Source organism: Anarrhichthys ocellatus, unplaced genomic scaffold (assembly GCF_004355925.1).
Source record: "Anarrhichthys ocellatus isolate YVR2014 unplaced genomic scaffold, GSC_Weel_1.0 scaffold47, whole genome shotgun sequence".
Classification (NCBI taxonomy): domain Eukaryota; kingdom Metazoa; phylum Chordata; class Actinopteri; order Perciformes; family Anarhichadidae; genus Anarrhichthys; species Anarrhichthys ocellatus.
Window position 1 is genome coordinate 927625 of NW_022280077.1, and position 12412 is coordinate 940036.

General features: G+C 40.9%; 1 protein-coding gene across 1 annotated transcript in view; it reads right to left on the minus strand.

The window, feature by feature from the left end:
- Positions 1-10795, minus strand: part of gpr39 (G protein-coupled receptor 39) — a 23103-nt gene extending 12308 nt beyond the window's left edge. The window contains exon 1 of the mRNA XM_031869533.1: positions 9631-10795. Coding sequence (XP_031725393.1) covers positions 9631-10405 — 775 coding nt within the window. The 5' untranslated portion in view covers positions 10406-10795. The remainder of the gene's footprint in view (positions 1-9630) is intronic.
- Positions 10796-12412: the final 1617 nt, after the last annotated feature.

Below are 12412 nucleotides of genomic sequence, written 5' to 3' on the forward strand. Positions count from 1 at the left end.
ATTGTATTATTAAGGCTACACTTATCACTATTTAAATATTAACAATAGATTAATTGACTATGTGTGATGCGGAAAGGCTTGTTACCTCACTTTCCTTGAACTCTTCTGAGCATTTTAAAATCTTTCATCTGATTGTTTTGGTTTCAAAACCTGTAAATCTTCATTTGGTTCAGCATCACCACCCTCAGCGACCTCATTCCATGCAAGGACATGGGGTTGTGCAACAAATCTCCGATAAACTCACTACAGCAACCAAACAACAGTCAAAGACTCGCTGGAGAACATACTGTTCTGGGGCAGATTGTATCATCAACTTTATATGGTGATAATATGTCAATTTTGCAAAAAAATCCATCAACATTCTTTGAAGGATCCAGTCTGTGAGTGAGTTTCAGAGAAAAGTGAGGAATACAATTTGAAACTGATCACCTAACATCATGCTACAGTTTATCAGTGTGTGTGGCACCTTGCAGTGTGGCATTGTAAAACAGGTACAGAAACACACTCCCCCTGCAGTCTAACCTATGATTTCTCCTCAGAGTGCTGACACACCATGAAGTTACACTGTCGCTTTGCAGCCATCTACAGGATTGTCTCCCTGGTGGCTTGGTGAGTGCAGGCTGTCACTCGCAGGAAGGCTTGCCTTTAGCTATGTTAGCTGCCAAGGGGCCACAGGGCTCTGGAGCTTATTACTTAACTATGCTGCTGTCACTCATTGCAGAGTGGATTTTGGCAGACGAGGGAAGGTTTGGAAGGAGGAATGGAGAGGTGCATTCACCGACCTGCCCAAAGAGGCTCAACAAATCCTCCCTGAGGTTTATTTTATAGTTGATGGTAAAAGGGTTGGAAAAGAGGCCACCCAAGCAGCATGAACAGGCCGATGGGGAGTAAGGATCTGTAGTCGAACACAATAAATAAGCCTCATCGATCCGAAGGAGGTTTGTGGGTGGCAATTGGGCTGTCGCTGCAGTTCATGAGCTATGGCCCTGGTCTGGCAGGCCAGCGGAAGGTGGCTGATGGGAGCAGGTAAGACAATACGAGGCCAGGAAAGTTATGAACCCTCTTTAATGGATATCACACTAAAAGATTATGTTACGCTGTTAGAGGGCATCAAGTTATTATGTTTGATTTCAGGAGTTATTTAACAATGTGAACCTAAAAATAAGAATGATACGTCCCCTTTAAACAATGTTAGCTTCGTTAGCTAGCAAGCTACAACTGATCAAATCTGATCTCGAAAGCAAAATAGATAGATGCTGGCTAGAGATGAGAAGCTATTATACATGTTTTCGAGTGGTAAACCTGCCACCGTTAGCATTGCAAAGTGGGTTATATGCAGTGAGCAGAAAGCTCGACAGCTGTGGCAACAGTGGGTAAGGGGGGCAAGGCTTAGTCAGCTGTTTCTAAATTCTAGTATTGTATGCAGTGTTTTTGGTGTACATTGAAGTTTGGCCTTTTGTTTGGTTGAGATCATGCAGGATTAAAGGTCTGTTCACTCCAGCCGGAAGGTAAATGTCACAGTTAAACATATACTGCAAAGTTTGTGGCATCTATGTGACTTTAATTACAAAGCATTTCAGCTCTCGAGTCTAGTTTATTTTGTGTATTGTTTGATACACAGTTGTAATAACACAGGGGAAGACAGGATTACCACTGCACACATCTTGACGAAAAGTGTTGAAGAATACCAAAAGCACTCCCTGCTCTCTTAGTTTTCTCAAGTCTCCATGCACACCCTCTTTTCACGTCTATTCAGCCTCGCCGAGAGCTCCCATCACAAATAGCCCGAAAAAGTCCAAGGTTAAAGGCCAAAGGCTGAAGACAGCAAAACAGAATTAATATTCAATTCACAAATGCTGGCTCCCAGTGACTGAAAAAAAAACTAGCCAAAGCAATTAACCTTCTGTCCCTGTGATGTGTGGGCAACTTAACAAGGATGTTCTCTGCTTTTAATTAGTCTCAAAAGTCGCCGAGCCCAACCAGGATTAAAAGTTATTTCAAGGTAAAGTGGACCAGTGACAGGAACGTGGCCACTTGAGAGACAACTGACATCAGTGCGTACAACAGGAGCGACTGTTTTGGAGTGTGCATCAGAGCGGAACTCGATGCAATGTGCAGCACGTCTTTTCTATCTGCCAACTGCAATAACAATTAATATTCAAATTTAGATTATTAATGCCGCAGAGAAAAGCCAGCAGCCAATAAAGAAGGGAGTGAATACTGTTGATGCCAGCAGAATGTGTCGTGACCCCCCCCCAGTAATATTTAGTAAAATGTAATATTCCATAATGAAGACGATGGAGGCCAGTTGCCAGTGTATTGCTGCTTGGGTTGCATTTTGAAGTAGTTATTATGGACATGATAATGTGGCTGTGAGGCGACTACAGTATGGCCTGGCTAACAAGTATGTAGTTCTTTTAGTAATTTTCGGTGTGAATAGTACTTTGTCACACAGTTATCCCCTTAGTTGTAAAACTAAAAACACCTTCATTATTTTGCAATTACGTTTTATTTATTTTGATTTTTAGGTAAAACAAATCACAGCATCATGTATATCAACCGTAAGAAACAAACAGTCCCCTCTCAAACTGGCCTCATCAATATTTATACATACACCAATATTCCAGTCCGATTGTTATAAGTAGAGCAATAAAACTTGAGTGCAGGGGTGTGGAAGTGGAGCATGAACACCCACACGCAATTCCTACTGAGATGAAGTACAAGCATACTGTTTGCATAAATGTCTCACTCGCAATGTTGGGAAAGCCTGCAGCTTTTAAAACTTTGATCCAACTCTTGATTTAAAAAAACATATTAAACTTCTGGGTTTAACCTTGTGAATTTTTAGACATATAATAAATTACCTTAAAGTTGAGGCATCAAGTGCCATTTTAAATGCAATGATTCTTCCACGTTTCATACTGTATGAAGTTAGTCTCAGACGACTCAAATTCTTACATAAAAAGGCTCTTAAAATCCATGATAAAACAACATCCATACAACCAGTCTAGTATACTCACTGAATATACTATGTTCAATTTTGAAAATGTAATTGTGCACTCAAATGTTTGCATAATCTTCATGCTCATTCATAATGCTGCTCCTCCTCCCCTGAGGGACACAGCTCAGATATAACAACACGAGCCACCAGGTCAAACAAAAGTGCAGACTTCTAAAACACAAGGCCTTTCTTGGCATAATCTCATTTATGGCCATAAAACAATTGGATTATTTATTTTCAGATAGTTTATCCAAGATCCAACTGCCGAGAAAGACTATGAGGATTGGAAAAGAATGTTGTTCTTCAGACAAAAGATGTGTTTTTTTTACCAGGCAGGAAGGGTTTCACAAAGAGACACTCTTGAGTTGCATTATGGGAAGTATATTATCTGACATTTTTGAAATTTGACCCATAATGTGCACTAGGACATCTCAACCTCTGCTGTATCAATTTTGACCATTTCCTTATTAATCAGCGTCTTGCAAATCCTCCAGCTTCATGGAGCTGCAATGCTAAATCACAGGATTACCCGTTATCATGCTGGTGGCTTTCAGAAATTTCATGTCAGCTTCCAAAAGGTAACTCATTCCCATACTTCCCAACCTGGAGCTTTCCAAGTAAGGGCATCATCACTTGAAGGTTTGCACTCTTTAAAGGTGCATGATACGGCTCTCAATATGGCGATGACGGGCCAGCGGCTAGCAGCTAACGGTGCTAACAAAGTGCAGACAGAGCTAACAGTGGTTGACTCAAATACACTAACATGCACTAAAAGCATGCATGACCGGCCTGGCTATGCAAACATAGCACAGAGAAGCTCGGATAACAACACACACAGAGGGAGAGAGACTTCCTTCTCCGCTCAGGTAGACATTTCTCCACTATATCTTTACAAATTGTTGTTTACTGCTATATTAATGTTCTTAATGTTAAATACAGCGCCTTTAAATGCCCGCTAGTTGTAATCGAAATGCAAATTTGCTCAATTTGCCAAATAAATGGCTCTAATGCAAGCTGTCTTTTAGTCTGAGAATCCAATCATCACAGTTATGAGAGAGAACAAACAAACTATTCCCCAAACAGAAAGCTGAAACTGCTGTAATGAAGCTTTGGAGTGATGAAGATGTTTATGCAGGTAGTTTGATTGAAAGGATAGATTCCCTCAGTAGCAGAAGGTAATGCGTTTTTGAATTACATGTTAAACAGAACGAGCTGGAAGTAAAGCTGAGCAAAACACAATAACGTCGGACATTTTTCAAAATGGTGTTTGTTCCAAAAAATGATTGAATTTGTCATCTATGAAAAACAATCATTCCTATTCTCAGGCAAAACACTAGAAACGGGGGAAACGACTGGACTGTCTTGTGGATTGAATGGCTGACAGCAACGTCCTGGATTCATTAAGAGGCCTTCAACCTAAGCTGCTTGTTCAGTGCCCCCTGTCTTAACATTTCACTGTGAACTGATAACAAATTGTAGAAATATTATCAGTACAGTATTAGTGTAAAGCGGCACTTCCCAAAAGAGGCAGCTTCAAAATTATTTTCATTTTTAAAGGGGATGATTCATGTGGTCTTAAATTAGCATTGCAGACGTCTTGAAGAGATGAAGACGTGTACGTTTTTTAAAGTTTTAACAGTGGAAATGCTGTGGAATAAACGCCCCTCAGACTCATTATGTAGTATTCTTAGATAAAGACATGTACTAGAAGCTGGTGGTTCAGAAAAATCCACCAAAGACAACAGATGAAGCATCACGTTAGTTAATGCAGGATACGGAAGTCATACGCGCCCCCAGCTGTAACCATGCTAGCCAATTGAATCATAGCTTCCAATCGGCCACACACTAATCACAGCCCACTCTCACTCCAAGGAGGTTTATTTAGATATGACTCCCTCCTCACTGATTCTACGCTGTTACAGACCGTACTGTTGGCAAAGCTTTGCCTCCCCCACCCCAGCCTCCACCCTTTTTTTAGTTCAGAGTTCATCTTTCATGGCAAATGGTTGAAATGTATTTAAAAAATGTACTTCTGGCTCATTCCTGTAAACCCTTGGGGGTTGTTGCTCGGTGCTCTCCGTTTTGGCTTGGTAGCTGCTTGCTAATCTGGGGAGCATTCAAAGAGCAGAGCCATCAGCGCCAAGTTTAACTGTATTTCCATTTGTTGCAATAAATGGTTCAAATCTATGACGAGAGTGTTCCTGACTGAAGTGAACTGGGACAATCAAGCTGTCCTTGAACTTGTGCTCATGGAAACATGGAAAAGAGAAAAAAATCCCTTTGATGGTAGCTTTTGAATGTAGAACTCACCAACTGAGCGATGGTTAGTGACTTAATGCACGGTCTTACAGGGGCTGAAGTCGCGAACACCAAGTACCGGGGATCTCACAAGACATGAGCTTAAGATATCTCACTCAGAAACAAACAGAGAAGTTGAACATTTCAATACACCACCAAATAATAAAAAGCATTAAAAGAATAAGTCCTGCATTGAAACTCTAAGTTACAGTATAAACGTTAGAAGATTTTAAAGGTTTGGTTATGTAACATTGGAGAAAGCAACAAGAATCAACACTCACAGCTGTTAAGCTAGCAGCTTGTGGAAGACTCCGGTGAGTCTTTATTTGGGCCAAATAAAATGATTGGAGGTATAACCAATTTCTTTCTCTTTTTTGTCAGATCATTTGATTTATTGATTGTTGTTGCAATGTAGAGAGAATTTCAACAAATATAACAAAACAAATTTGAAAATACATTACCAACCCTAGTTTTAAGTAAAGCATGTACTTAAGTATTTAAAGCAATAAAAAGGGTAGTGTAAAATTGATTGAGTATAATATGTGAATACTCTTTCTTTCCTTGGACACATGGAAGGGCGACTTCAACTCCTATCGTTATAACTAATGCATTTTGTGGAAAACAGCTGCATGCTTCGCCTGTAAAGAATCTGATTATAGCAGTGAGACTGAATTAAAACAAAGAGCTGAAAGACACTAAAACCTTCCATAGAGCTGAGAAGAACTGCAGAGTCTGAAGATAACGCTCTGTGGGTTTGACACAGAGACCTTTCTCAGTTTACTCGCAGTCATCTGTTCCACTGTTAGTATAGAAATATGGATTAGCACTGACACGTCATTTTAACAAATGACTTGCCACCACCACGTAATGCTCTGTCAAGAGCTTGTGGTCATTTCATCTATTTCTGTGAGATCAGGCTGGTTATTATAGAGACCTACTTTTTGCCTCTAGTTTTCCATCCGAGTTATCCACTCTTCTTTATTATTTTTATCATCTTCTACTAATTTGCATAATCCTTACTATAAATACAATTGTCATCATCTTTCTTTTCCCTCCTCCACATCCCATCATTGTCACCGTCTTCAACCTCCTCCTCAACATCATCATTATCATAACTGCTCATTTCCATCAAGACCATCACGGTCACAGCATCATAATGTGCATAACCATGTCACCATTCTCATCCATTAACACCAGTCGATCTGAATGTGTGAAAACATCGAAACAGCCAGACAGAAACAATTATGTTCCGTCAGGCAAATAAGCTGCACAGGGATTGTGACTAATGGATAAAACCCCATTTTATGCACCGGTTGTAATGCAGCTGACCTCCTCCTTCCTCATCGTTCTGAGGTCATCAGAGCGCAGAAACTCAATTTGATTCACACACTGTCCAATACTTGACACATAATTAAACTGGTGAGGATGTACGATTGGCTGGTAATTGAATCAGCACAACTGGAGTGCCACAGCCCTGGCTGGAAGGAAACACTGACAACGTACACAGGTGTGTATGAGTAGATGGAGTAGACTGCTCACCTATTAATCATGTTGTATGTGAAGAAGAAACAAACTTTTTTGTTAAGTTAGATGAGCGGATATGTCAGTATTTTATTAAAAGATAAATGGCGAAGGAGTTAGCAGAAAGTCAGCCTGTATCCATCATTCTTTATGTATCTTTGCTGCGAGGCAGATTAAATGTCTCAGTGACTCTCAGTGGTGCTGATACATGGCTGTCCTGAGGACTTGAGCTTAGTTATAGTCACAGTGCTAACCCCTCAACAGTGTAAAGGATGCATACTATAGATTTAGTCCTGGTGAAAAACATCTTCCAGAATTTCTGAAATCAAAAAGGAAGATCTGTGATCGGTTTATTGATGCTATTTAAGGATAAAAGGTGTTGTTGTCTTATCATTATCTTGTCTTTTTTTGTATTCCACTGATTGACGTTTCCATGAAAACCTTGAGTGTTTCTAGAAAAGTAACAATTACATGCAACTATGTGATTCATTGACCTTGCAACTCCATCAGCAACCAGTCGGGTTATAAAATCAAAACTCTGATAATGTGAGATTGCACAAGTACACAATGGATTCCAATGCTGTGATTCAGAACAATGTAGCAGCTTTGAGTATTTGGAGTAAGCTCAATGTCAGACTGATTAACATGACATCATGGGTGACTGCCTTTGGACAAAGAGTGGTTGTGTGCGTGTGTGTGTGTGTGTGTGTAGGTGTGTGTAGGTGTGTGTGTGTGTGTGTGTGTCAATAAACACACAGGATGTGTGGTGATGGATCGCCCTGGAATGCAGTGGTAATTCAGCACAATGCTTGTTTCCAAAGCGGAAACCTTTCTCAACACACTCTTTTTCATTAGAAAATGTATTTTCTGCAACTAGAGAGGCATATCTACTAATGTCCTTCAACTTGGATGAGTATTGTACTCTAATTGAAAGACAATAATTAAAGGAGCATCCTGATTGGTGTGCGTAAATGTAGACATCAGAACATTTTCTTTGTAATAACGTTAATTTTTTCATACTCCCAGAACATGAACACACAACAGTTTACAAAAGCTTTTTGATATATTTTGTTACTTCTTATCATCTAAGTTTCTTTCCTTGGAGATAACAATGGTGCTAAATTAAAGATGCAGTATTTGATGCATTATTATATGTCTATATTTTTGGTCACTTGGTGGCAGCAGTTGGCTAACAACTACCTATTTACACATCCAGTCAAGGAGCAGCATCAGCAATCATTTGGAGTCGTGTTTCTGGGCCCCTGACAAATCTAAATCACATATTTAGTCACCTTTCACCTCTGTTTGGTGTCTGACAACCACTGAGAAAAGTCTCTGGCTCTTTAGCTGCTCGGTGCTCCACTTTGTTTACCAGCTAGTTCTTGACTTTGTCCGTTTGAGGATTGGTGCTGAGCAGGTAGCATACAGTGGGTTCATCATCAGAGAGTTTTCACTGACAACAGCTGCTGAAAACAGAGTTGATGAGAGCAGTGGGAATGAACCAAAAGGTGCGGTCGAGGAAATTGTTAATCTAAAAGTATTGATCCTGCAGCCTTTAAGGCTTTACATTATTGGTTTTAATTAAACAGGAAAATAATTTCCCTTTCTTAATCCTTTACTAAGGGGCTGTTTTGACTAATATGCATTTGTACATTATACAGAGAATAACAGTGCGTTAATCTTTACCAGCTTCCTTCACCAGTGTCAAGAATTGAGTTCCGGTGTGTCCTGCTTCTTGTCAGTGTATACTCTTTATTCATGTGGTCATTCTCTGTGACCGCTCTGCTCTATGAATAAGGGACTGTGGGAGTTTGTTGCCTATGCTGCTGTCCTATCTTTTTTACATGTACGCCTATCTGCAGTGTAGAACAGCAGCATCCGTTAACATCTCTGGGCCCATCCCTTATCATGTCCAACGCTAGTTGATGTCCATTGGACTGAGATGGTGCCGATGTGGTCAGGATGTCCACACCAGTGCTCATATTCTGTTTATCGTGAAAATTTCAGTTATCGAAATGTTATGTGGGTTGGCCAACTATTGGCAGATTTGGCACTCAATGCAAACCTGACTGCCTGGAAGGAGAGTCCTTATCTAAAAGGCATTTTGTGAGGTTTCTCTATCTTTTTTTCAGGGTCGAATTGTATTTGTTCTATTTGGTACTAACCTTTGTGGGAGTGGTTGGTTTTTCTCTGAGTTTTCTAAACTTGGAGCCCTTTTAGAACTACCTTAACAACCTGAAATAATGACTGTAAATATGACACCAATGCTGTGAAATATTTAGTAACTTCAGTCCTGTATTACCATATTTGACTGGACAACAAGCAGTAGCTACTATCACAAGATGGTTTATCTTCCCTTTCATTCTTAAACAAAAGCAGTGTGTGTGTGTGTGTGTGTGTGTGTGTGTGTGTGTGTGTGTGTGTGTATGTGTGTGTGTGTGTGTGTGTCAGTGTGTGAAATCAATCATTTAAATAGTCAAAATATTGATCAAAGCCTTTCTCACTTCCACCTCTGGCACAAAGTCAATGTGGTGTTTTCAGTGCTGGTGTAAACAGCTGAAGAGGCTGTCGGACACTTCCGAACAACCCGGGCAACGGTGGTAATGTATCAACATCACAAAGATACACGAACCACCAAACATAGTGCTCAAAAAAATAACGGACAAATGTGAACACTTTGGTTCCAAAAACTGGGACAGCATACGCACAATAATAATAAAGACACAGAGAGCTCTAAAATCATTTGTTTGATCAGACACAACTGGCAGAACAAGGTGTATTTTTTTTGAGATATTAAACCAACAACCTACCAAGAAAAATGATGGTCTGCTTCCTGGCTGTCTTGACCTTTGAACTTTCGTGCTTGAGCGCACCGTTAATAGTGCCATCCATGGACCCTGAAGGTTTCCGAAGGACGAGGACCATGGCCCGGCACATGAAGGCCACACAGATCAACACCATCATGTAGACAATGAAAGCCACGAAGATGCTGACCCTGTACATCACCCAGCGCTCCCTCAGATTTGTACAGAAAGTCAGATTCTGGACGGGTGTGTCTGCCAGGAAGGGAATGTGTCCCTGCGTTCCTGTGGCAACCAGCAACGGCAGGGCCACAAGCACGGACACCAGCCAGGCAAAGGTGATGAGGGCAGAGGTGCGTTTTCCACCCAGGGCTTTGAAGCGAAACGGGTGACAGATAGCCACGTAGCGCTCAAAGCTAAGTGTGGCCACGTTGAGGATGGTGGCATAGCTGCAAGCCTCGAACAGGAAGTTGTAGATCTTACAGGAAGCGTTCCCACCTGCTGATGAGAACGGAAACCAAATGGCGCTGTAGAGCTCCACTGGCATGCCGATGAGGAGCACCAACAAGTCAGAGCACGCCAAACTAGCCATGTGATCAGTAACGTTCTTCTGCAGGTAGCCATTGCGCTTCAGCACTTGTGTCACTCTGATGGTGACCGAGTTACCCACGATACCCGTCACCAGGATGAGGCTGTAAAAGATTGTCAGGAAGATTTTGACGGAGTAGTTGGGTTCAAGCTCCCTCCAGTCTTTCACCTCTGCTATCTCAATTTCCTCACTCATGGTTACGGAGCAGTGAGCTCTGATTTCCCAGGTATTGATTTTGTCCTTCAGCTTATCAGGTCTGCTGGGCGAAGTCTCTTAGAGCCAAGAACCAGAAGTGAGCTGTTTTTCCGAGATAACAACTTACACTGAAGACTTCTCTTTGCGTGTGATTAATCCCGGATTCTTCAAGGAGAGTATCCCAGTGGAAAGTACACTCCAAGTCACAGTAGGTGTATCATTTCATGACCGTTGATACAGTACTTTCTACTTTGTTCTAAATATTTAGTATCTTATCACCAAAAGTCCAGTGTGTGGCCCCAAGCCATGTTCCATCTCCTCCCACTCCTGATGATCATCTGGGATCCTCGAGAGTCGTCTCAGGTTCTAGTGCAGAGTCGTTGGTTTCACCTCAGTCAGAGCATAGTGTTAGCCAACACTCCTCTCGCACACATTTCCTCCTCCCACCAACGAGGGCAGGGCAGTTAAACATTAAACGCGAGGACAGGCAGCATGAGTGCTGAGGCCTGCTTCCATTTCTTATCATCAGTATGAATGTTCCTCCCACACTTTGTTTTACTCCAAGTTATAGCTGAGATTAGGAGAACGGTTAAATGTACATGAGTCGTGATGCAACATATAAGAAAAAAAAAAAAGCATGCCTGGCTTTGACCGAATAATTGAAATTGGTTCAGATTAACAATCTAGAAGTTTAGTTTAATAAACTGAAGTGCAGGGAAGTTGAGAAGTTAAAGCAGGAACCGGGATGAAATAAGCCAGACGTAGCTCCACAGAGTTCAGAGTGTTCTTTTTAAAAATGTTTTTCAATGCAATGTGAACTCCTACAGAAACAGAATTATGGTTGAGTGATAGCATTTGTTTGGCTGATAAAATAATTGTGTTTCAAAGATAATGAATTTCTGTATTTTTTTCTTTTAAATGCAGAGTGGGAACGCTGGATGCATTAATATTTAAAGCATCATTTTTTCATCTTTAGAAATAAGAGCATTTTCCTAGACTTCTCCACACTTTTAGCTGCTTCTTAAACAGACAAAGCTGAGCTGATGCCTCCAGGTTGAACCTGGTTAGATAAAAGCTGTACCCTCTCACTCTGATTGTCCGATAACATCAATCAAACCATCACATTGTCAGCCAGATGTTCACTGCCAAAAGTTAAAAAAAAAAGTTAAATCAAGGTTGAATGTTATGACAACTGGAGCCTCCTAATTTATGCCTCAGATCGCATTTGAATATTTGCCGCTGTGTTCACGTGTGTGTGTAATTACATAGAGCTTGACAATGCCTTTTTAATATCTCAATAACGAGGCGCTCGAGTGTTCGAGATTGCATGAAAGTGTCTTTGTGACTTTGAGATAAACACATCATGGGCATTAATGTACCGCATGCTAGAAATCATTCACAGCTGTTAGATGTAAAAGGAAATAAGCTCAAATAAAATGGTTGACATACATGAGGGAGGCTTGCTGCCTAATTGTACTTTGCACAACCAGTCGTGCGTTGGTGATGGGGGACAGTTTTTAGCCTAGATAGGTTGTATTTCTACAATATAAAAAAGGAAGGAAATGGAAGGATGTCAAGGGAAAAGAGTTATTCACTTGAGTCTCCACTTGACACTGAACATATTAAAAGGGACACACAAGGTCTCCTCAAGAGATATATTCACTCTACAAGACCTAAAATGTCTACTGCTTTATGTTATGGCAGGTTAGACTCAACATTTAGGCCTCTAGTTGGTGCTTAAATGTGCTGATGTATTTGGTTGCAAGGCATGCACTGTTTGCAGATATTCAGCAGCACATTTGGTGTTCTTCGGGCTCTATTATCTGAATTCAGAGCCATCATGCTTACGCTATAGACTCAAAGGCATACAAAAGATATTTTTAGCAGACCGAGAAATGTTTTCATACAACATTATGAAAGAGAATATTTGCATCCTTTCAAAACAGATGAATGGCCCTGAAGATGTGTGTGTGTGTGTGTGTGTGTGTGTGTGTGTGTGTGGGGGGG